This window comes from Aspergillus nomiae (genome assembly GCF_001204775.2).
Source record: "Aspergillus nomiae NRRL 13137 chromosome Unknown contig00350, whole genome shotgun sequence".
Classification (NCBI taxonomy): Eukaryota; Fungi; Ascomycota; class Eurotiomycetes; order Eurotiales; family Aspergillaceae; genus Aspergillus; species Aspergillus nomiae.
This window is the reverse complement of record NW_015378405.1, coordinates 12435-35373: the sequence shown is the minus strand read 5'-3', so window position 1 is coordinate 35373 and position 22939 is coordinate 12435. Positions and strand designations below refer to the sequence as shown.

General features: G+C 51.2%; 8 protein-coding genes across 8 annotated transcripts; 3 read left to right on the top strand and 5 right to left on the bottom strand.

Moving 5' to 3' along the window:
• Positions 1-1641: 1641 nt before the first annotated feature.
• On the top strand, positions 1642-2067 carry ANOM_008914 (GFA family protein; the record flags this gene model as incomplete). Its single annotated transcript, XM_015554170.1, has 1 exon — positions 1642-2067. The coding sequence occupies one exon, from the start codon at positions 1642-1644 to the stop codon at positions 2065-2067; it is 426 nt and encodes a 141-aa protein (XP_015403303.1).
• Positions 2068-2395: 328 nt separating this feature from the next.
• ANOM_008913 (retromer subunit VPS17) lies at positions 2396-4276 on the bottom strand (the record flags this gene model as incomplete). Its single annotated transcript, XM_015554169.1, has 3 exons — positions 2396-3258; positions 3313-3766; positions 3830-4276. The coding sequence occupies 3 exons, from the start codon at positions 4274-4276 to the stop codon at positions 2396-2398; spliced, it is 1764 nt and encodes a 587-aa protein (XP_015403306.1).
• A 456-nt stretch (positions 4277-4732) lies between these two features.
• On the top strand, positions 4733-7461 carry ANOM_008912 (mitochondrial elongation factor MEF2; the record flags this gene model as incomplete). The annotated part of the gene is made up of 2 exons (XM_015554168.1): positions 4733-5942; positions 5999-7461. The coding sequence occupies 2 exons, from the start codon at positions 4733-4735 to the stop codon at positions 7459-7461; spliced, it is 2673 nt and encodes an 890-aa protein (XP_015403307.1).
• Positions 7462-7855: 394 nt separating this feature from the next.
• ANOM_008911 (GTPase-activating protein GCS1) lies at positions 7856-9706 on the bottom strand (the record flags this gene model as incomplete). The annotated part of the gene is made up of 4 exons (XM_015554167.1): positions 7856-8275; positions 8645-9056; positions 9169-9237; positions 9319-9706. Coding segments are annotated over 4 exons (894 nt in total), but the record flags the coding sequence as incomplete, so codon positions are not given.
• Positions 9707-9952: 246 nt separating this feature from the next.
• Positions 9953-12145, bottom strand: ANOM_008910 (RNA recognition motif domain-containing protein). Its single transcript, XM_015554166.1, has 4 exons — positions 11670-12145; positions 11083-11389; positions 10782-11024; positions 9953-10728 (listed from the first exon to the last, which is right to left on the bottom strand). The coding sequence occupies exons 1-4, from the start codon at positions 11897-11899 to the stop codon at positions 10393-10395; spliced, it is 1116 nt and encodes a 371-aa protein (XP_015403305.1). The 5' UTR covers positions 11900-12145; the 3' UTR covers positions 9953-10392.
• A 1112-nt stretch (positions 12146-13257) lies between these two features.
• Positions 13258-14187, bottom strand: ANOM_008909 (uncharacterized protein; the record flags this gene model as incomplete). The annotated part of the gene is made up of 1 exon (XM_015554165.1): positions 13258-14187. One exon carries the CDS (start codon positions 14185-14187, stop codon positions 13258-13260), a length of 930 nt encoding a protein of 309 aa, XP_015403314.1.
• A 969-nt stretch (positions 14188-15156) lies between these two features.
• Positions 15157-17194, top strand: ANOM_008908 (uncharacterized protein; the record flags this gene model as incomplete). The annotated part of the gene is made up of 4 exons (XM_015554164.1): positions 15157-15784; positions 15834-16244; positions 16299-16373; positions 16439-17194. 4 exons carry the CDS (start codon positions 15157-15159, stop codon positions 17176-17178), a joined length of 1854 nt encoding a protein of 617 aa, XP_015403313.1. The 3' UTR covers positions 17179-17194.
• A 1006-nt stretch (positions 17195-18200) lies between these two features.
• On the bottom strand, positions 18201-22161 carry ANOM_008907 (GRAM and VASt domain-containing protein; the record flags this gene model as incomplete). Its single annotated transcript, XM_015554163.1, has 3 exons — positions 18201-18919; positions 18972-21649; positions 21725-22161. 3 exons carry the CDS (start codon positions 22159-22161, stop codon positions 18201-18203), a joined length of 3834 nt encoding a protein of 1277 aa, XP_015403310.1.
• Positions 22162-22939: the final 778 nt, after the last annotated feature.

The following is a 22939-nucleotide window of genomic DNA, read 5'->3' as shown; positions in this document are numbered from 1 at the left end:
AAAAAAAAAAGAGGATCAAGAGAATGCTGTCACGTACCTTCTCCACCACGATATGGTTAGTCATTATGGATTATTCTATGCAGCCTGAGGGCTTCAGTCTACTATGAAACATATCCCACAACCATAGGCAGTTAGCGTTAAGGCTGAAACAGTATAGAGACTTATTCTTATTATTAGTAGGCTAGCTATCTAGGAGTATAAATAAAAGATGACTCCTGTTCTTGTCAATCGGTTCAAAGTTGTAGTAATTCCCTCGCCCTAGAACCTAGAACCTCATGCCACAAGGTGACAGTTACGAGTGAGTTACCCAGGGCCTTTTCGAAAGTATACCTCACAATATGGCCACTTTCGACGTCCGCGTGAATGTCAGTGTCTACGACCCATAACAGAAATCGTCCCAAATTCCAAGCTGCGTTATGTTGAAACAACATGATATTGGCAACACGTCCCTCTCTGACTTACGAAGCACTTTGGGTACAGAGCGTGATGTTGAGGCTAGCAACTAAGTAGAAGTTGCGAGAGTCCCATGCAAGTGGGCTCTTAATGGGTGACAGCTCGTTCTGCAGCCCTCAGGCAATTAATTCTCAAGGACGTCTAGTCCAATTCATCGCCACAGAAGTCGAACCTGGGGGTAGGCTATTTACATCTCAAAGGTCCACTACCTTAGAAAGCGAGAGCGATCAAAATTGCTGCTGCTTCATTATTCTCCTCTCACTCTGCACAAAGCACAATCTCCTGCCAGGCGCACAGAGGAAATACCCTCCTTTGCCACATGCAAGCTGCAAACCTTTGACCAAGATTTGCCTTTGTCTGCATTTGCGAACATGTGCTTTACAAATATGTGCAACTTTAGTGAATGGCGTCCTACCATCGGTCTTCTCCAGGATTGGAAGGTCATCAGAGTAGCCTGAAAGTTGAAGTTTCCTATCTCCCCTTTGAGGATTGCAGCTTGGTACGCGTTGTTAACCACTGGCTATAGTACGAGAATATAGTTTCCCTCGCTACCTCCATTATCAAGATACCAGGTTACGGGTATATCCAGAAACTCTATGACGACTGCGCGGATGCAACAGCGAAAAGTGGGCTCTTAGAGAAGAACTTGAAGTAAGGAGTGTATATCTGATCCTATTACATGCCTCCACCCTCAGTGGGGGGGCTACGTCCCGTGTTTCTTTGTCTTTCTCAAGATACTATACTTAGATGCTGTCGCCTTATCCGATCAGTGTTTAATGCAGTTCCACGGTGCCAAGCCCTAATGCTTTATCCCAAACTTATTCACTATTTCATAGATCAATCCGTAGCAGCCAATCAAGAGAAGCAAGATGAGTATGGAACCCTCCAAGTTGCGCCCCAAACCTCAATATCTATCAGTTCAACCTCTTACTATTGTCAAAAGCAGAGATTCCTTTACAACAATGGGCTCTCGACTCAAGACCCCAGGACAATAGCCTAGCAAAACTCTTCAGCACAAAGAATTTATACGAGTTGCCCACCCCGACCTCATCCTCTCAGAAGTCCTCACTAAATATTTGTACCACTACTTAATCCAGCTCAAGCGCTTACAAAGACAACAGAAAAAGATCAAAAGGAAAGAAACAAGTCCCAGGGTAGACAACCAGGGGTTAAAAAAAAGAAAAACAAATGGAGGCCACCACTTTGACTGGCACCTGCGCCTGCGAGCACATAACCTACACGGCGAGCGCCCTGCCCACGAAACTAACAAACTGCCATTGCATAACCTGCCGCAAACAATCCGGCGGACCCTACCAAACCTGGGCATTCTTTTCTGCGACGAGCATCACTTGGACCCACGAGGCACCGACACAGCGGCGATCTAGCCATTTCGCTACGCGCGGGTTCTGTCCCCAGTGTGGATCGAGTGTCAGTATGGCGTATGACTCGGAGCCCGGGGGACTGTACATTGCTGCCGGCACCATCGATGATTTCGACAGGGTGGTTCCGAAGCCCTGTGCGCATTTCTTTGTGAAGGAGAAGGCGGCGTGGTTTCAGTTACCGAATGATGGGTTTGTGAGGTTCAGTGATGGAGCTAATCGGGGAAGGCGTTGACATTGCTGGGCGTGGAGTTGTTGGATAGTATGGATACACGGAGTTTGGGCTGATTAGGGCATGTTTTGAGTGTATATACCTATTTGCTTATCACATGATTCATCCACTACGCAGGTCACAGACACGGTAGAACATCATAATCAGATCCGAGAGGAATCTCGAGCGCAATGCAACAACAGTAAGGGAGAAAGCATATCGAACATCATCTAACACAATTTGAGACTGAAACAATCTTCGTCCCGGACTCAACAGGTTGATCATTGGAAAAAGGTACGGCGGTCACAGGGGAATCTCACAGTCATGAATACCCGTAATTTACAGGAGAAGTTCAGAAGGTGCTGGTAGCTAGCCGGCTCGCCGCATTGCGAGCATCCAGTCGATCCTCATCATCTTCCTCGACAGTAGTGCTGACGCCACTGGGAGAGCGCACCCTTCCCTTGCCCTGCCCATTCACCTCCTCATCGACCTCCGAAGTAGGCGAGATCATGCTGCCACTCATGCTGCGCCCAAGGCCTTCGCTGCGACGAGGGATGCCGCTCCACGCGTCGCCCTTGGGTCCCTGGCTTGAACCAAGGTTTGGCCGCCGCACAGTCGGGTGTGATTCACGGCCCAGTCGACTCAGTCCACCAGATGAATCAATCGCCCGGATATCTGGACGAACACTCTCCAGAGTTGCAAGGGTACGACGTTCGGCATCAATCTGACGCAGCGTGTACTCACGTAGGCTGGCCAAGAGGTCGCTCGTGGTCCGGTCGAACCAGCGGCGCTTCTCCTGAAGTAGGTTTGATGTCACCCGGTGTGTCCTCTTTGTGAGGTAGTCTTCATGGCTCTGAGCTTCATCTAGAGCATTGATCGCCTCATCGACTTTATCTGGACGAACAGAAGAGCTGACTTTCAGCCGGTCTGCAGCTGCGCGTTTGCTGCGGGTGACTTGTTGAGCTTGAATCAAATCCCGAAGCAAAATATGACGGTTAGTAAGGGTCTCCTTCACGATAAAAGCGTCAGATGAGTGATAGTTCAACGGCTCCCCGATGGTGGTGGCCTCTGCGGTAGCCTGGACTGCGTGATAATCCCCGACTGTCTGAATGACCTTTCCCAATTTCCGGTAAGCATTGGCCAGGCCTGGGTGTGTCTCTTGTACATGCATCTGCCCCAGCTTTACGCCAAAGTCTGATTCGGCAAGGCCGAGTCCTACAGCATTTGATTAGCTGCCGTTATTGCACCACAGCGCTCGCGCTCACATACCTCGTCGGCCCTTGACTACACGGTCAACCTTGTGACTAGCATCCATGCTCCCTAGATAGAACATCTTCACCACGGGTCGCGCATTCTGTAGCTCAGGCGTATCATCCGGGGGAGGTGCGAATTGCTTCAAAACCTTTCTCCGCATACCCGTCGCAGGCTGCTTCATCCGAACAACCGGACTATAGCCGAAATCACTCTCAACGAATAGAACGACCTCGTCATCCTGCATCAGAACCTCGTTACCCAAGACGGTGTTCAACCATTTCTGCATGGACGCTTTCACGCGAATCTCATCCTCCTCAGTTCCTGCGCCGGCGGGGGTCAATGGAGGAGGCACCGCAGGAACCATCGCCTCGGGGTTCGCCGACATCAAATGCTCGGCGAGCTTCGTAAACTCTGCATGGGTACGGCGGACATCGCGATATTGAGTGGTTCTGAATTTGGGGATGTTGGTCTGTGCGTAGGGGGGTTAGTTGCGATGACGGTGGACAACCAGTAGTATAGGGAGCTTGCTCACGTGAACATCGAAACGCAAAATGGGATCCTTTTTGCCCGTCCTCTCTAAGCTTGTAATCTTCGCCTGAACTTTGTATAGAGGAGCTGGCCTGGCAGGCTGTCTGGCCCCGGTTTGATACCTAGCGGGGAGCTGAGACCGAGGTTGCTGGGCATATTGTTGCTGTTGCGCGGCATACTGTGATTGCTCATTATGGTAATCTGGGTCGCCTAGCTGCGCGCTCTGTAGTCGTTCCGAGAGGTCGGGTGACTCGGTCTGCTCCTCCCCGGGAGGCAGAGAACTTTCGGGCTGGGAAGCGGCATCGTACGGAGGCTGAGGGGGAGCTAACGGGTCGGAAGGAATGTCGTTGGTACTCGAGGTAGGGAACGTAGTTTGGGTAGGTCGGGGAGAAGCCCAAGGCGAGGTACCCGCGGGGTGGTCGGGGTCATGCGATATAGCGGAGTAATCCATGGCTGTCTGGCTTTGCTGGGGAGAGTAAGTAGTAGTATGGCTCCGACAGACCACGTCTGCATCGCAGGCACATAAATATCAGCAATGCATTTTCGGAAAGTTATTGCGGCTAATTGATGACGCCTACCTGGATCCCCTCAGAAAACAATTGAGAGCCGCAGGGTACTGTGAAGGGCAAATTAAGGATGCGGGAGTGTGGAGTGGGAGGCAGAAGGAATGTCAACCCGAAGAGACAGACAAGCCGAAACGTTACGTCGTTGCGGCCGCCGACACCTGATTGGCCAGGCATCCACATCAGTGACATCCGATATTTGGAGAACTTCACTTTTCGAGCTGTACCTACGCAAACGTCCCTGAAGGGCCCCACTTCTTAGCTGCTTGCTTGTAATATAACATGCATACAAGCAGATAAACTGTATCACTCAATCATCAGATGTTACAGGGGCAATTGCGAAAATGGTCGCGGCTCCTCTCTTGCGCGCTCACCAAGTAGCGCGACTCCAATCAGTGTCTATCACCCGGCTCGGGCTGAATCCGCATGTAATCAAAAGTGCCGGAAGGCTACACCTGCTTCGGAGTAGTGGGTTCTCAACTTCTACGTCCAAATGGCAAGCGGATGTCCTCGACCGAACCAGAAACATCGGTATCATCGCCCACATCGATGCCGGCAAGACTACCACTACGGAGCGTATGCTCTATTACAGCGGGTTTACAAGAAGGATAGGCGACGTGGATGAAGGCTCCACAGTCACCGACTTCCTTCCTGCTGAGCGTGCTCGAGGAATTACGATTCAATCTGCCGCTATTACTTTCCATTGGCCGCCTCAAACGGCCGGTGATGGAAATACAACTCCGCAGGAACCACAGACGCCAAGGTCTGCCTCATCTCATACCGTGAACCTCATTGACACCCCTGGACACGCGGACTTCACGTTCGAAGTCATGCGATCCTTGCGCATTCTAGATGGCGCGGTATGCATTCTAGACGGTGTGGCCGGCGTCGAGGCTCAAACAGAGAAAGTCTGGCACCAAGCAAGTACCTACCGGATTCCCCGGATTGTTTACGTGAACAAGCTTGACAGAGATGGGGCTGCCTTTGGCCGGACGGTCCGAGAGGTTGCCTCCCGGCTAGGCGGATGGCCTGCTGTCTGTCAGATTCCCTGGTTCGAAGGAGGAAACGGACGTTTTATTGGTATTGCCGACGCTATCAATCTCCAAGGCCTTCGCTGGGAGGAAGGAGACGGCAAGTCTGTCAAGATGTTCAACCTTGAACAGCTGGCTAGCGAAGAACCCCAGCTTGCACAGGAGCTCAAGCGCGCGAGGGTTGCCCTCATTGAACTGCTGAGTGAGCATGATGAAGCCATGGTGGAGAAGTTCTTCGACTGTGAGGAGGACCATTTGGCAGTCCCCGCGAATGACATTCTCGAGAGTCTGCGTAGATGCCTCCTGGAGGAGCAGGGAAGGAAAATCATTCCCATCTTCGCTGGTGCTAGCTTTCGAAACATTGGTGTCCAGCCTCTACTCGATGCTGTGACGAATCTACTCCCTAGCCCTCCTGAGACTCCTGAACCAGAGGTCAGCATTGGTGGAGTTAAGGGTGGCCTCCGACGCCTGCTTTCCGGCGATCTTCTAGTCGAACAAGGCGAGAAGGCAGCTTCGGCCAAGGGTAAGCATAAGAAGAAGTCGGCCATTCAAGCAGAGTCCCGCCACGCCATTGAAAAGCTCCAAGCTGCGCCTTAGCTTTCAAGGTCGTCAATGACCCCAAGCGCGGTGTTCTAGTGTACGTCCGCGTCTATTCCGGCTCTCTCGACCGAAACAGCGTCCTGTACAACACCAACCTGAATGTGTCAGAGAGGGCACCTCGTCTGCTGAAGATGTATGCGAATGACGCTGTCGAGGTCGACTCCATCCCCGAAGGTCACATCGGAGTCGTAGCTGGCCTCAAACACACCCGAACGGGAGATACCCTAGTCACCTACTCCGGCAACAAAGCCACGCCCCCCGAACCTCTCACCACCCTCCAACTCCGTCCGATCAACGTCCCACCCCCGGTCTTCTTTGCCAGCGTCGAACCCCACAGCCTAAGCGAGGAGAAGCGACTTCAAGAGTCGCTCGCGATGCTCCTCCGCGAGGATCCCAGCCTGCACGTCACCGTCGACGAAGATTCCGGCCAAACCCTCCTCAGCGGCATGGGCGAACTGCACCTCGAAATCGCGCGAGACCGCCTCCTCAACGACCTCAAAGCCAAAGCATCTATGGGCCGCATCGAAATCGGCTACCGCGAATGCCCCCTCGGCGCCTCGGGCCCGGTAACCAAGATCTTCGACAAAGAAATCGCCGGCCGAAAAGGCAAAGCCGGCTGCACCGCAACTGTCGAGCCCTTCGACCCCGAAGACACCACCTCGGAACCCGACCCATCGGCACTCTCCATCCAAACCGCAGACGGCAACCAAATCATCATCCAAGCGCCGGGCCTCGAAGTCGAAGTGAACAAAAAGGGCACCGAGGAGAGTTCACTCCTACCCCCAGGTCTGGACGTCCACGCCCTTCGCACAGCCCTCCAAAACGGCTGTCTCGCGGCACTAGCCCGCGGTCCTCAGTTCACCTTCCCCATGCACGGCACCCGCGTCACCCTCACCTTCGACCCAGCCGAACACCTCTTCGGCAACGACTCCACCCCCTCCGCGCTCTCCGCCGCAGCGCGTCTCGCAACCTCCTCCGCCCTCCGGGACCTCCCCTCCGCAGCGGGCACATCCCTAATGGAGCCCGTCATGAACGTGATCATCAGCGTCGACGAAGCCAGTCTCGGCGCCGTCGTGCACGACATCTCTTCATCCCGCGGCGGCCACATCATCTCACTAGACGAGGAAACACCCTCCCCAGCGACGGACATCGTCTCAAACCCAACAGACGACCTCCTTCCCCCGATCGACCCGAACAAGGTCTACGCCCCGCCTGACCCCTTCCAATCATCCACTGTGGGAATCGATCTCCCCTCCTCAGTTAACACAGCCCGAACTATCACGGCAAAGGTACCCCTCAAAGAAATGGTCGGGTATCTCAAACACCTGCGCAGTCTAAGCGCAGGACGCGGCACGTTCGTCATGAGCGTCGATCGGTTCGAGAAGATGAGTGCGCCGAGACAGAAGGCCGTGCTTGCCGAGCTGAGAGGCGGCTTTCTCTAAGTCGTGATTTGGCTTTTGTAGCATTGCACAGTACCGTACCATACTGTTTCTCTGCTCTGGATTGGTGTTCAGGAAGTCATTTATGTAAGAACAAAATATAATGGGATACATGTATAGTAGTAGTACTAGATCGTTTTGCAATCTGGTGTCCGAGCGTCATGGAATGGATAGTGGATCCAGCCTGCTGAACTAGGTTCCTCGCTAGCATCTATGCAATCTAAGCAACGATCTAAATGAGGTATGCTAATAACCAGACCTCGTCAAACAAGAATATAAACCAGCTCACCTAGAACTATATCCAAATGAACGGCAAGTGAACACTGTCATCGCATCTAAAACACGCAAAAGCATGGGGCCCGAGCGATCCCAAAGAAAAAATATATATAACCATTGCCCGGCAATCGAAGAAACGCGACAAAACACTAAATGCACTACGCTTCAGCCATGTATTCTACAACTCCAAAAGTAGATCACCAATCATTGTCCCAGTCATCCTTTTCCTTCGCGGTCGTTGATGGTGCATTCCCTGTCGCGGCGCTGGGACTAGGGGTAGGGCCGGGTTTCATGGCTGCAGTTCCGATGGCGCTGGAGCGGGAGGCATTTCTGCGGTGACTGTCCTCCTGTGCGAGGGTGGAGAAGTCGTCCCAGAAATCCTTACGTTCGGGTTCGGCGCGACGACGACCGGCGTTGTTCTCGTCTGGGCCTTCTACGAATCGCTGAAAGTGACCAGCCGCACCGCGGGCGCGACTTGGACAGTTTGGCCAAGTTGGGTGGCATGTTGGCGGGCTTGGGCTGCGAAGTCGGATTCCGCTATCTGGAAAAGGATGCATGTTAGTTTAGAGCAATAGAAAAACGGGTGAATCTTGGAAAATAAGAGCATACCGATTTAGCGGTAGGCTGAATATATGAGTCGTTCACAGTCTTCGCACTCTTTCCAACGGTAGACGTAAACCAGCCGAACCCTTTGGTCAATGCGGCCATGGGATCTTTCTGAAAATCGTCAAAACCAGGAATATTTCCTCCGGATGTATTTCTCGACGGTCCAGATGAAACGGGCAGACCACCACCAAACCCAGTGAACTTCCCGCCCTGCATGGTGGAACGGAATCCGATCGCGTGGCATTTTCCAAGCCCATTTTCGCAAAGTATGCCTCGTTACGCTCTTTCCGTCCACCATCCATACCTCCGAATCCATCATGCGACGCAGGAGAGGCGCGACCCAACGGTGTGCTTGATCGCGAAGATGCGAGTTCAACGGTGGGTTGCTTCTTTGGTTGGGGTGGTGGTTTCTGTCCCGGAACGTATTCTCGCCCCTCGACTTTGGCGGAGAGTCTCTCTTTCCATTCCTCGCCTACTTCGCCTTCGTAGCGCTCTTTGATGGTGGAGTCTTCGAATGTACGGCCTTCGGACTGAGTGACGATGTGGTCATCGAAGAATGACTTCCATGGTTCGTTACCACCGAGCTCCATACGTTGGATCTCGGCGATCTTGAAGGCGTCCATGGTGATCGATCGCACGAAGGAGATGTGGACGCCCAGGCCGCGGTGAGTGCCTGCGCAATTGAGACAGATAAATATTCCGAATTTAGGGGAGGCCTGGTAGAAACAAGAAAAAATGACCGAGACATATTAGTGAAGGTTATGACAAGAGGTGGCTGTTTGAGGTGCAGGTGTAGGTATAGACGGAAATGAGTTGTAGGAGACAAACCCATTGAGGCGATGGCGCGCCGCAGTCGCAGCATTTATCGTTTCCGTTGGTTTTGGAGATTTGGAGGAGCTGGACACATCATCACACAGATTAGACAGATCTAGTTCCATGACCCTGGCCGTTTACAGGGTAATGATTGAGATAGCATACCTTCGCCTTCGTCTCCGGGTCTACCTCCCACATTTTCGACATGATGGATAGTAAAATATGTTGATTCAGTCAAACTGGAAAATAAGGGATATAACGAGGAAGGATAATTGATCTCAACCCCAAGTGCCTAAGGGGTATTGTGGTGGCGCGAGGGTTAGGCAGTGTGGAGGTGGAATCGGCTGGAGCGCCCCTCTCTGCGGTTAGTATGCCGGGCTTTCTTTCTCCGCACCGAGTACACAGAAGTATGCGAGTTCGCAGTCGGTTTGATAGTAGTGTCTTCGTCGCTCCCTCGCGCTAAGGTTAGAGAACAGAGAAAGGCCCAGGTTACCAAAAGCTCAAGTGTCAGGGTGGTGATGTGGTTTTGGCAGTTAATTGAGGCGCCAAGAGGGGAAAATCAGGCTTAATTGGCCTCAAATAGGGAGATCACTGCAGAGTTCCACTTTCGCGCGCTGTTCCTATGGCACCTGTGGAGTCCAATGGATACCTGAGTATGACTGCATTCGTCTTGCAGCCTTGTTCTGATACGCTTAACTAAAAAGGAAATAGGAATATATCTTCAGGCTCATATGAACTCTTAAATTGTCTACGCGGGACAGATTAATCAGTCATGGAGGGCACCAGGAAACAATCACTACAAGGCCAGCCTTGCGGCTAATCAATCATAAACTAAATGGTTGCTAAGATACAGGATAGCAGAAGGGCAATAGTCGTTAGCAAAAGGTCACGTCTCCGTGAAAACCACACATTACGGTGTCTCTCGTCGCTCCAGTCACACGATTGCCTCGCGGCAGTTCGTGCGCAAAAAACATAGGAAATAATCAATGCCTCATCCTCATGGTAAATTCGTCCCCTGTGACCGATTCGAACGGGAATAATATTTTGATAACTTTTGCGTTTTGTAGTTGGCCTCGTTGTCTTTTTTACCTTTTTTTGACTTTTGTGAAAACGCTCCTCGACGGCAGAGTATGAAGTTATCATCCGCACGAAGGTCCTTTCTCTTCCTCCAACAAATCCCGACTTAACAGTGGGCATGTCGAGATCTTTGATTCGTTCTGGTTGAGAACGACTTGTCATTTAAGCAGCAGCCGGGGCAGCGTTCTCCTGCGCTGGAGCTTCGGTTGCCTGCTCAGTCTTCTCGGCGTCGGTAGCGGGAGTGGCAACAACATCGTCTTCCTTGCCGGGGCTGTCGATGGCGACCTTGACGGCAATCTCACGGCCCTCGATCTCCTTGCCATTCATCTCCTTCACAGCCTTCTCCTGGAGCTCCTCGGAGCCGAGAGTGACGAAGCCAAAGCCACGGCCCTTGCGGCGCTCGTTGCGGGCCTGGAGCTTCTTGATCATAAAGCGGGGAATAGGACGCAGGGCGATCTTAGCGGAAACGGGCGAGTAGGCGGCGAAGATCTCCTTGAGCTGTAGGAAGGTTTAGCGACTAAAATTCAAACGCTAACAAGAAATATACACACCTTGTCCTCACTCAGATCATAAGGAAGGTTGGCAACCATAACCTTGGTCTTAGAAGGGATTCCATCCTCAGGGGGGCCGCGCTGCTTCTGGGGGCGGGGACGAGGCTTAGCAGCCTGCTTACCAGAGTCAGAGGTAGCAGCGGCTTCAGCCTGGTTGGTGGTCTCAGTCAGAGGAGCGGCCTGACCGGGGACGTCGGTAGGCTCGGCGGGAGCAGCAGCCTGGCCATTTTGGGGCTGGTTCTGCTATGGAAGATGTTAGTATCCCAGGAATCTAGCGTTCATCTAATACTGGAAAACTTACAGCACGGCCTCCACGGCCGAGGCGACCTCCACGACCGCGACCGCGGCCACGGCCACGGCCACGACCTCCGGTCCTCCTGCGGCCCTCATTGCCACTGGCACCCTCACCGCCACTTACGGCACCCTCGGCCTTGGCCTCGGCAGGCTCAGGCTTGTGGGCCAGCTGAACAGAAACCTTGCGCTGGAGAATCTCCTTTCCAGAGAGTTCACCAATAGCAGAGGTAGCCTCGTTGGCAGTAGCAAGATCCACGAAGGCGTATCCAACAGGGCGGTTGGTACGAGGGTTCACAGGGATGGAGACACTTTCACTGTAATAAATCTGTGTTAGCATCTAGCTTATATCATTTTTAGAAATGCAGGGCACGGCTGGACGGCGCTTCTTCAGTGGTGAGCATGCAATTGAGGCATGGCAAGCCCTTCACAGAAGAAACTGAGAATACTCCTGTAGTAGTTGGGAACTACGGAAGCGGGATGGATTGATGATCTCCTTGGCTTGCAACTAATACTGGCAGGCCAAGAAACCTTATGTCCAAACAAAGCAACACCTTGACAAACAAGGTGATGGGGAACTCAACGTGCAAGACTTACACCTTGTAGTTCTTGAAGAACTCCTTGAGCTCCCCCTCAGTGGTCGCATAAGCGAGATTCCCAATGTACAGCCGACGTCCCTCATCAGCACTGGCCGCAGCAGCATCGGTGGACTGCGCCGGGGCGGCAGGAGCAGTGCCGTTGGTAGTAGCCTCAGTGGTGGTGGCGGCGGCGACGGCGGGAGTGGTAGCGGCCTGGTTGTCGGCGTGGTTTTCGACGGCAGTAGACATCTTGATGGCTGAGATCACAAGGTCGAGAGTTGAAGATACTTGGTGTAAATCGCGAGGAAACCTGACCGGTTGTGTGTTGTCAAGGACTCAGGGTAGCTAAAGGCTGCCTGTACTTGAAACTCCTTGAATGGATGGGTGGGAGTAACTTGAAGAGGGGGGAGGAGGAAAAGGGTAGCTTGGTGCCCTAGATACGTGTGGTTGACGGGGGAAATCCTTAGTTGATCACGATGGAGATTTGCCTTGAGAGGAAGGATGAAGTCGACGGGGCAGAAAGGAGAAGGAGAGAGAAAAAGGGCAGGCAGCGAGGGTGGCACGCTAAGCCAGGACGGGTATGTGGTGGCCTCAGGTTGACGATGCTAACGGTAATCACGACGTGTCGTTAGTCACTTCGACACCCAACGGAGCTACGGGATTGGAAGGCGGCGGTCTGGCCAGTCTTCAGGCACCTTCGCCCACTACGGGCTAGGGTCGCGCTTAGCGCTCACATCTGACATCACCGCCCGTTGTTTAGCAGATTTTCTGCAACAAACCCAAAAAAGAAAAAACAACACATCTGACTCATTGATCGCATGATGGGCACATGACCTGGAAATCGCCCTCCTACCCCCATCTTTTCTTATCCCCATCCCCTACTTACATGTCCATACAATGGGAATTCTCTTATTGTTCCCTCCCATTCTTCGGGTGGGATCATTCTGACCGCCCAATTCACACCCTGGACTCTACCCCTCCTTGGGGGGAACATTCCAGATCACCAAAAACACATCGTATCTTCCAGCACCGGGTTCTCCACTTGCCACCATATATCTGGTCAAATCCCGTCATAGGTTCTCCACGCTCTCTCTCCTCGGCCATCTTGAGTGGATAGGAGATCCTTTCTCGTACTCCATCACCCGGTGGAGCACACAACAATCTTGGAATTTGGGATGTGGTCCAATTTGGTCCAATTGAGAGCTTACTAAACGCAATGTCATGTGAGATCAACCAAAATCCCCCTCACACATCTTGCATATCGGTAACTCAATTGCATGGGAAACTCAAAGAACTAATTACATAGTATTTTATGAAAGGATCAATCACCAGTATCTCTGCTAATTATTCTAAAAATATTAAATAAAAAAGATCAAAATGAATGCCTGAAAGACACAATGTACCCCATTCTTCAATCGACATCAGTCGTATGTACCGCAGATCAAGAGGCCCGCAGCTACGTCAATCCTGACGCTATGGCGGCGTTCCCGCTTATTGGCAAACAACAATAAACAACAAAGCAAGTAAGGGAAAGCAAGAAAGAAAAATACATAAATAAAAAACAAGGAAGAAGAAAGACCTAGGATTATCATTGTACAGAGTGCAGGCTACACCACATATTCCAGGTCGTCAAAATTCGCAAGGACCTCTAGGTCGAATGCACTATACGTTGGTTCGGGCCGTTCAAGTAGCCCTTTGCTCGCCCGCACTTCTTCTCGCAATTTTTTCCGCCCCTTCTCCTTGATCTCTTCTGGTGTCGGGACCGGGACATAGTTGCCATAGTCGTCCTTGTACACCTTCTCGCGGACGACCGGCGAGAGGGGAGGGGCCCATCTCACCCTCTTGGCCGGTCGTCGCGCTGCTTTCTGTGACTGTGTGCTGAGACAACTCTTCTTTGATAGACCCGGTGCCTCGCTATCTGGGGGCTCCACTTCATCTTCGGACGACGTTTCTCCAAGTAGTGCTTTATTGAAGCTTTCTGACAAGACACTCCCATCTTCCGAGGGTGTCTCAATTCCCGAAGAGCTCGTGGAGCATTTGGGGGTTGTTAGATCGATATTTAACTTCGTCGTATCAGTGTTTCGAAGCTTGCGCTCGTAATGCTCGTTCCAGATACTGATCATGCCTCGTCCATATTCAGCGATAGAGATCTCACTATCACTGTGCCAGGTGAAGGATGGGTCAGACAGAGGAGCAACAACCATGGCACTAATCGCTTGTGAAACGTCGCCAACTGTGCAGCCATGGGCTTTGGCAAACGCTTCAAAAGGAAAGAGATTCGCAATGATATTGGCCATATCTGCAAAGAACTCATCGGTATAAGGAGACGGTTTGACCGAGTCCGTACCAGAGGATTCAGACAAGGTTTCTGCATCGGCAGAACTATCGTTGGTCTCGCTGGGAGACAGTGGGGAAGACGGGGTGGTAGGGATTTCTTCCTCGTCAAGGATCCACTCCTGGTTCTCGTGCATGACTTTTACTTTCTTTGTGGGCTGGTCGGAGCGCACATCCGGCGAGGCAGGCCGCTTCGTAGCCATTTCCCAAGAGGTTTGGGTTGACAGGAGAGAATAATTTCGCAACATGCAAGGATGGTCAGTCAGTCTCGCTGGTAAAATCGTAATCCTGTCAGTATCAACTATGTTGCAGAAGAGCCAACATTTCATATAGTCTTGGTGCCCTTCAACTAGTGATTGTACACTCACTACCTTGCTGAAACTTGGTAGTCTTAGCGTACTGGTCAGATGTCTTGTTTCTGAAAATAGAGTGAGAGCTTTATGGATGAAGGTGGAAATTAAGAGGATGACTGAAGAGAGAATCATATAGTTGTGAGGTTAGAACACGAAAGCCAGTTAGGGTTGTAAGATGCGATGAATAGCAGTGAATGTCGATTTCTGGTGACATGTTTATTGTTCTCTGAACAAAGACATTGGCCATGTCGATCAATGGCAGCTCAGTCAAGAATAGTGGAGGCACTTAATATCTAATCCAATACTCTATTCTGACACCTTCAGGTGGGAGTTGTGTTCGGTTGGTCTGAAGGTCTCTGGCCCAGGCAGACAAGATGTATCAGGTAACCATGACACCTGGCGCTGTGTCTGATGACTAGTCTACCACAAAGCAACATTCTTTATTGATGTATGACTGTTTGTCTATTGAAATGACTGTGATTGAGGTCTTTGTGAAGGACCGGGTTATTTATTGCGGTGCGTCTCTCTCCCGTCTCCACCTTTTTTGATATCGCGTACGGAGGCCCAGAACTGCCGACGGGGTTGGAGTGAGTTGTCAGCCAACCAAGACGCCGAGCAGAATAAGGTTAGTCAAGTCCCACGGCTTGGCGCGCTTACTCAAGCAATGGCAATAGAGTTCACATTGGACCCTTCTTCTCCTCTTCTTTCCCCTACGTTTTCCACTTTTTCTCTCCGTATATTTTACCTGAACTGTGCCACTTTCACTCGTTTGACTGATCTCATTCCCCCACCCCAAGCTGAGAGTGGGTTCTTCTCGCAATGGATCATATAGAGCCTGTCGATGGTTCTGATGGTCCTCCTGCAGAAGCTCCAAGGCCACCGTCCACGACTCAACCGACGTCATTGCAGCGGCGACAACGTGCGACGTCGCTCCGGTCTCGCCGCCCTACCATCCGTCTTCAGCGTCTACCCTCGTTGGACAATGCTATCCCCCAAATCCAGCAGAGTGTCTCCCGGGACCCTCGTAATGCTTCAAGCATCAATGTCACCTCGCCGCCTCCCGTCAAAGGCGCAGATGAGGACGCATGGCAGGGAAATCGTCGCCGCAGCAGTTCCGAACCGCGGCCGGGGAGGTGGTCTGCTCCCAATCCATCCGCCCTCCCCCGGCTCCCTCCAGACCAAATGCATACCTTGATGGAAGAGCCGACAAATACAAGTCCAATCCATTTAACTCCTGCGAATCGGCCGTTCGCCGAAGTACATCCCTTAGAGCCCCCAGCCCGGGTGCAAAGGCGAGGAAGTCTGGGTCTTCTGCGTTGGACGAGTGAAGCAGCTATGAACCGGTTCTCGCGCAACCGCGCCTCGAGCGGGGCTGTTCCTCCATCAGAGGCTGACACCGCGGACAATGAATACCATCCCCACGTGGTGGATGTCTTGGATGTTATTGGTATGCTCCGAATCAAACATCTGTGGTAACATGCCCTAACATTCGCCAGACCCGGAAGTTTCAGCACTGTCGACCCTGACAAACGTCCAAAACTCCTTGTTTGTGCCCAACCTGGGCCCGCTAATCAATCGTAACCCGACCTATGCACTTTCGCCACCGAGAGAGTCCTCGGAGTCCTCGGAGTCGACCGGGGAGGAATCGACGGAAACAGAAGAGGGCGAGGAAGCATTTGAGAAATCGCCCGAGGGCCGTCCGTCACTAGAACGACCTCTGACGAGTCTATCGGCAGTGTTGGGGAAACAAGATCCACAATTTGCCGTGTTACCTGAAGGAAGCAATCTCGAGGGCTGGTCTGCGAGAGACATAGAAGAATTGAACGATCATGTCCGGCACATGTTGCATTCTCGTCGTTCGAAGTTCAAGCGGGCGATGAAGGGCTTTGGGAAATATGTTTCTAAACGTATGTACTGATCAGCTGCAGCGCTGAACCGCTTACTAACCGTTGGCCCTGTAGCACTCGGGTTTCTCATCACTCTATACGCAACCCTCATTACTCTTTTCGGTCTGGCTTGGGTGTTGTTCCTGATCGGTATGGCCCTGGCTCTTATTCCTGGCTCGTGGCCTTTTTACGCAATACACTAACCAAGTGGCCAGGTTGGATTAATGTTGGTGGGCGGCAGCTATACATCATCAACGTGATCGACAACGTTCTTGTTGCTTTGTTCGCCATTATGGGTGACGGGCTGGCACCGTTCCGTGCGATTGACACATACCACATGTGTTTTATTGCTCACTACACTTTTCGAACATGGAAAGTCCGTCAAAAGCGTCAACTGCCAGATCTAAAAGATAAAAATGATCTACCCACTCGTCGTGAGATCGATGTCGACGTTGAATTCGGGGATACGCCTAAAGACGAGGAGTATGAGTTCTCTGTGCTGAACCCTCTGCAGCAACAAAAGCTAGTTCACCATCAAACCAAATTGTCCAAGTCTCATACCTTCTATAAACCGCACGAAACACTGACGCACCACGCCTTTCCTCTTCGCATGCTCATCGCCATTGTCGTCCTATTAGACTGCCACTCCATGCTTCAAATTGCGCTCGGCGCCTGCACGTGGGGTATCAGTTATCACCACCGCCCCTTCGCCCTAACTACTGTCATTCTTTGTTGTTCACTTACTTGCAATATCACCGGCGGCATCCTAATCATGATCGGCGACCGAAAGACCCGGAAGAAGGATGTGGTGGAACGGCTGTTCCGTGAGCAACTCACTAGGGAAGCAATGAAGAAGGTCAACAAAAAGAAAAAGAAGCGGCACCAAAAAATTGAAGAAGAGGACGAACCACGATTCTCGGTTTCCTCGCGCCCTAAGCCCTATGAGGGAACATAGAAAAGACCTCGCCTTCCGAGACCATCTCATAAACCTTTAACGACCGCATGAGCTCTTTCTAAATCATACACGAAGATACAACTACGACTCCGAATTTGCTCTATGATATCTCATTAGTTTGGTTCCTTTCTTCGATGTTCATATATTTATGATGTACGCTATTTTTTTGTTGCTTTGCTTATCATGCTATTGATGTGCGATCTAGCTTTGGCATATTTTATACGAATGTAATGCTGTCTTGTGCCCTGTTGAGTTTTATGCTGTACTATACACAAGACTTGATAACCTTCTGAGAACTTTTCAATGGCTTTGAGTTGTTGCTTTTGCTAGACAAATCCTGTCCTACTATATTCTACAACCTGCCGTAAACCACCCAGATGGCATAAACAATGCCCCGTCGATGTATTACTGGAAACATACATACCGCACCTTGGTTTTCTCAAGAAAATAGCCACTGGGATAATCTTGACACAAGCAGGCTCAGTGGCCATCCTAAGATCTTATCTTGTTGTTAGGAGCACTGGTATACTACGTTCAAGACCAAACAGCATAGTGGACCATGCGTACAAATCTAAAAAGATCCAAAAAGACACTACAAGAGCAGAGATAGTCCCAAATGAAACAAAAGGAAAAGTTATTTTGAGATTGTTGTATAAACAGAGAGTGGGTGTACATGTACAAAGTAACTCTCCCGAGAGCTAGTCTGAACAAATCCAAAGCCAATATAGAAACACAAAGAAAGGAAAGATAATGCTCCGCTCAGCAGTATGCAAATCAATCACTGATTCTTGTCGGAAATGACCTGATAATTGGATGCGGGAGGGCAAAGTTATATGGAAACCCAAACACCAAGCACCCGCTGGGAATAAAAAGACGATAAATCCCAACATCGAAATAGGAAATGTAAAGTGAATGATACTGAACTCAACTGTACAAGAGTTCAGGATATAAAGTTCTTCTGTCGTTGTCCCTTTCGTCTTGGCTGCATCTTCCAAAGCAGACTCGACAGGCAACCCGCCTTCTTACAACTCCGAATGTATATTGTCCTCTCCTGCCGCCGCTTGCATTTTCCGATTGGCCAAGATCTTTTCAAGAGTGTCGAGCTTTTCGCGGGTGGTGCGTATAGCGTGGTCCATCTCGCGCACTGACATCTTGTCTTCGTCTACCTTGTTGATGAAGTCACGCCCGCTCTGGAATTTTCGAGCTCTTTCATGCGCCCGTGACTCGCCTGGCCTGTTGACAGTTGGGAAGACCATGCCGTCCATCCCCACACGGTCCTCCAACCAATTCCACAGCTCGCTCTCCTCTCTTCTCCACATCTCCTCATAAGCGGCCAGTCGCTGGGGTAATGAATAGCCAGGACATCCAATGTCGTGTGACAACATTGACGGTTGTGAGGGTGCCCGGAAAAAGATCAGGAAGAGCAATATGCCGATAACTAGGACTGCCAAGTTTCCGTTCCACAGGGGCTTAAGAATACCAACTACAGGCTCCAAAACTCCGTGTATGGGTTCCAGAGGTCCCCAAGTCTGCGCCTGTTGCTTGGTCGCATGGCTTGCTGCTTGGGCAGCAGCAGCTGCCGCTTCCTCGTTGGCAATATCTCCCTTCTTGCGGCGTCCTTTCCCTTTACCTCCTGCCTTAGAGGTAGCACGAGCACGAGGCGCAACAGCAGCTCTGAGCGCACCGATGAGGTCGTTCCCAAATGTCCCCTGACCATCAATAGCACCCTTTTCAATAGGGCCTAAACCACATCAGTTCGCTGGTCATAAACTCGAGAATAGTAACGAACTTACCTTTCAGCCAACTTTTGCCGGACCATTCAATGGTGCAGGTCATTAAGAAACGTGTTTGGTTGTTTGCGGCCCAGGTGAACAGGTACTTTGTCTTGGTGCAGAAAACATTACCACTTGGTACATCGGGGGTCTGAGTGCTTAGTGTAACGAGAACTGCCTTCTCCAAGTCTAAGAAATCCAGAGTTTCAGTACTGATACATTTGGTTTGTCTAGGTCCGATAGACCCATTAAGCGGCTTGATGTACGAGTATTGTCTCGTCCTGTTGTCGTTGGTTAGACCACCGCTTTCAATATCGAACTGAAGGTCGCCGGATTTCTGATTGTCTACAAGAAATTTGGGCATAAAGTTTGTCGATGCCGGTCCAAACACATAAGAATAGACCTTCCCAAGAGGAGCAGGAATAATCTCATCCTTAATCACTTTATCATACTGGCCTGCGGGATCGGTGTACGTCGTGGGACCATGGGTAGCAGGGCCAGGGAAGTCTCCACCTGAGTTCTCGTTTGACGATTTTCCGCCTCGAGAGTCACCATTTGTATTGGACGTTGTCGGGGCTGTGCCATTGACTGGAAGGTTCCCAGAAGCTTGTCGGCTGAGACCCTTGAGCGGCAGTGACCTATCACTTCCATTGACGCTGGCATCACCAGGTTCAAAGAAACTATCAGCGTTATCACCGTCTTCGTCCTCATCGTAAATCTCGTCTTCATCTTCGCTCCCACCATCGCTCTCTTCTCCGGCCTTCTCAGTTTTGTCCCCTGTACCCTGGGCGACTCTGGTGCCATTTACAGAGCTCTTGAGGGCCGGATGGTTTATCTTCCAAATGTTGACCATCAGATCGTAGGTAGACTCTCGGCTGAGCAAGCTTCGGAAAGTGTGACGAGCATGCAAAGTTTGAATGGCAATTGCGTTAGGGAATACCATCGCTGTTGACTCTTTCTCTATCGCAACGATCTCGTCAAAGCTGATAACTAGGGTTGTCACCCAGCCCAAGATATTGCTCGAAAAGCAAATGTGACCCTCCGATACGTAGATCCGTCCGGCCAGGATGATTTCTCGTTGCAAGGCACAGCTATAATCCTCGATCAAATAATCATCCTCAGGAACGCTGCGGAACAGTTGATGGAAGTCCCTGTTCCGCTTTTTACTGGCAACAGCAAACCCAGTCAGCCGTGGCACACTTGAATTACCACCTGGTATCCCTAGTGGCATCGCACTAGCCCCGACAGCAGCTGCTGTTGATGCCGTTGCCGCTGATGAGCCTCGATGACGCCGTCGAGTCAGGCGGCTGCGTACGCTTCCACTGCGAGAAGGTCGAACGTTAATTTCGCCATCTAGTACGCTGCCACTTGGAGAGGTATGGTCGCCGGTGGCGTCTCTCGGAAGCGAGCTTGTAGATTGTAGTTCTAGACTCTCATCCGATGGCGGGACCACCGAAACCTCTGATGGCTTCTCATAGGCCATGGTGACCGCACGCGCAGCATGTCGATCTTCAAGCCTTGCGGCCTCTTCATCTCGCTGATGGACTGCGGTGTTCTTGCGCTTCTCGGATGGTATGTCCGGCTTGGTTATGACAACGCCGTCGGGTGTTGAGACGGATCCACCAGGCGGCACAGCAATATCCAGGTGGCTGAAGTCAAGATCCCCGGATCCTAATGTCTCAATTGCCAATGGCTTTTTCTGTTCGGTTTTGCTAGGTTCCTGCGTCTCGTTCTGGCTACTTCCTCCCTCCGTAGTCGAGACATTCTCAGGCTCCGTGGAAACCTGCTGAGAGGGGCTGCGGGTCTTTGGCTGAGTATTGAGGCTGCTGCTTAGCGATGAGGCAGCGTTTTGTGCCGCACTAAAGACAGAAGAGAAAAATCCACTTTGTTGGGCGCCAGGGTTGGTCTTCGAGGCCACCTTCGCTTCTTCAACAGTTGGACCCAGAGCGGATATTGAGTTAGACAGCTTACTGGGCTTGTGACTAACGGAAGAAGCAGACCGTACACGCCGGTGTGAGATCATGTTCCCTGACGGACTTACGACAATGCCCGGTGGCAGCGGGTCTTTCCCTTTCAAAGAGTCAGGCGATTCGGTGACATCCGGAGACGAGTAGAGATTAGCGGCAGCTTCAGTTCGAGGGGTGGGTGGAGTCAGCGTAGTGCGGGGTGCTGGGATAGTACGGCGGGGAGGTGTGCTTGGAGCAGCGTGATCTGAGGGCTGTACAGGTTTCTCTTCCTTGATGTCTGTATGAATTAGAGGTGGCAGAGGCGGAGGAGACTCGGCGACTATAGTTGGGCCTTTCTTTGATGATGTACTGCTTCTCCTACTGCTTCCGAATAGACCTCCGCCTTTCTTGCCCTCACTTGTGGTAGAAGATGACCGATCACGACTGGAATCTTTTTTATCCTGGCTCGAGCCGAATGCGCCTTTCCACCGTCTCCCTGGTGAGACGCTTCTTTTCTTACCGCCACGATCTTCTGGGACACCCAATGTCGAGCTTGGTTGAGAAGGGGGCCTCGAGAGCTCTGTATCCGCATTGGACTCAGAATGGGCAGTGGCACTTGGCCCACTAACAGCAGATTCTATATCCGCCTGGGCACTATCAGTGTCATTCGCATCCGTAGATTCAGTCTTTATCAATGGTGAGGATGTCGTGTAGAAACCAGTGTGGGACTTTCGAGTAGTGAGAGGAGGGGTCCTGGACAAATAATGGCTAATCAGTACTCTGTTATTTCTCGGCGATACAGCGTCAGATGTAACGGGTACGACTCACCGCTCAGGTTCAGAGTCATCAGTCAATAGATTAGCAGCATCATCTTGGGGATTTTGGCCTTCGTTGTTAGCTGCGGATGAAGGCCTGTCCTCGGAAGGTTCATGTGGTCTATCTTGTCCATCTTTCTCCCCTTCCAATTCAAATTGTGTCGGCAGCTCTTCTGTCGCCTTTTGGCTCTCCTTCTTCTTGCGCTTTTTCCTAGCAGCAAGGAGTTTTGAAAATCCGCTGGGGCCAGCCTTTGCAGAATCAGTTCCTTCGCCCGCTTGAGATTTGGGTCTGTCGGAAGTAGAGTCGATCGACGACGAGCGGCCATTGCTCCTGCCAGAGCTCCCTAATGCATCATCAATAGAAGTTTTCGAGCGGTTAAGTTTGCCGATACTCTGCATGTCTGAGGAGGAAGCTGGATGGGCTTCGGGGTTTAGGGAACTGTCGGCCATGGGGAATCGGAGGGAATCGAATCCGATTCAGATTTAGCGGAAGAAAGGTAATTCGGGCAAAATCGCAAGAGTGGTCAAAGACGAGAGAGTTGTGAAGTGTTGAGGGCAAATGTACATGGTAGAGTACAGCGTGTCCCGCGTCGAAATAGTTCCTGATAGGAGCGTATGAAGCTAGACGGAGGGGAAAGATACCGCCGGTCGGGAAGCCATCAGATTAGTCTTCTCTCCTCTTCTGGTGAATAAGTTAAGGGCAGAAGAGACAGTACAAGAGTACTGATGAAGTAAAATGAGAATAAAGTGGTGGTGAAGGGGAAAGGCGAGCGGAGAATGGGGGGGGGAGAGAGAATGGGAATGACGAAGCGATCAGTGAACGTCAACTCCGCCGTCGAGGTGACGGACGTAACTCGTTCTGGAGTAGTATTGGTGGTGGACAAACTGCTGACTTACTACTTCGGGACTAGCGTCTAAGCCTTATGGGCTGACTCAGCCATCAGGGGTAACATGACGATCATTAACCCTATTTTTATCAACCCATGCCCAAATCTGGGTGGAGGTACTAAAATCGCCCATTTTTCTGAGGAGAATATGCATACACTAAGTTTGAACTACTCTCCGAAACATATGTGATCGTTTCAGGGCCACTATTCGCACAACTCACATTCATACTCACCTATAGATAAGCGCCAAGACGGACCTATTAATAGACACGTAATATTCCTGTTCTATTTATTTAAATCACTGAAAATAACACAGGATTCTCTTCCGTTTAGATCGCACG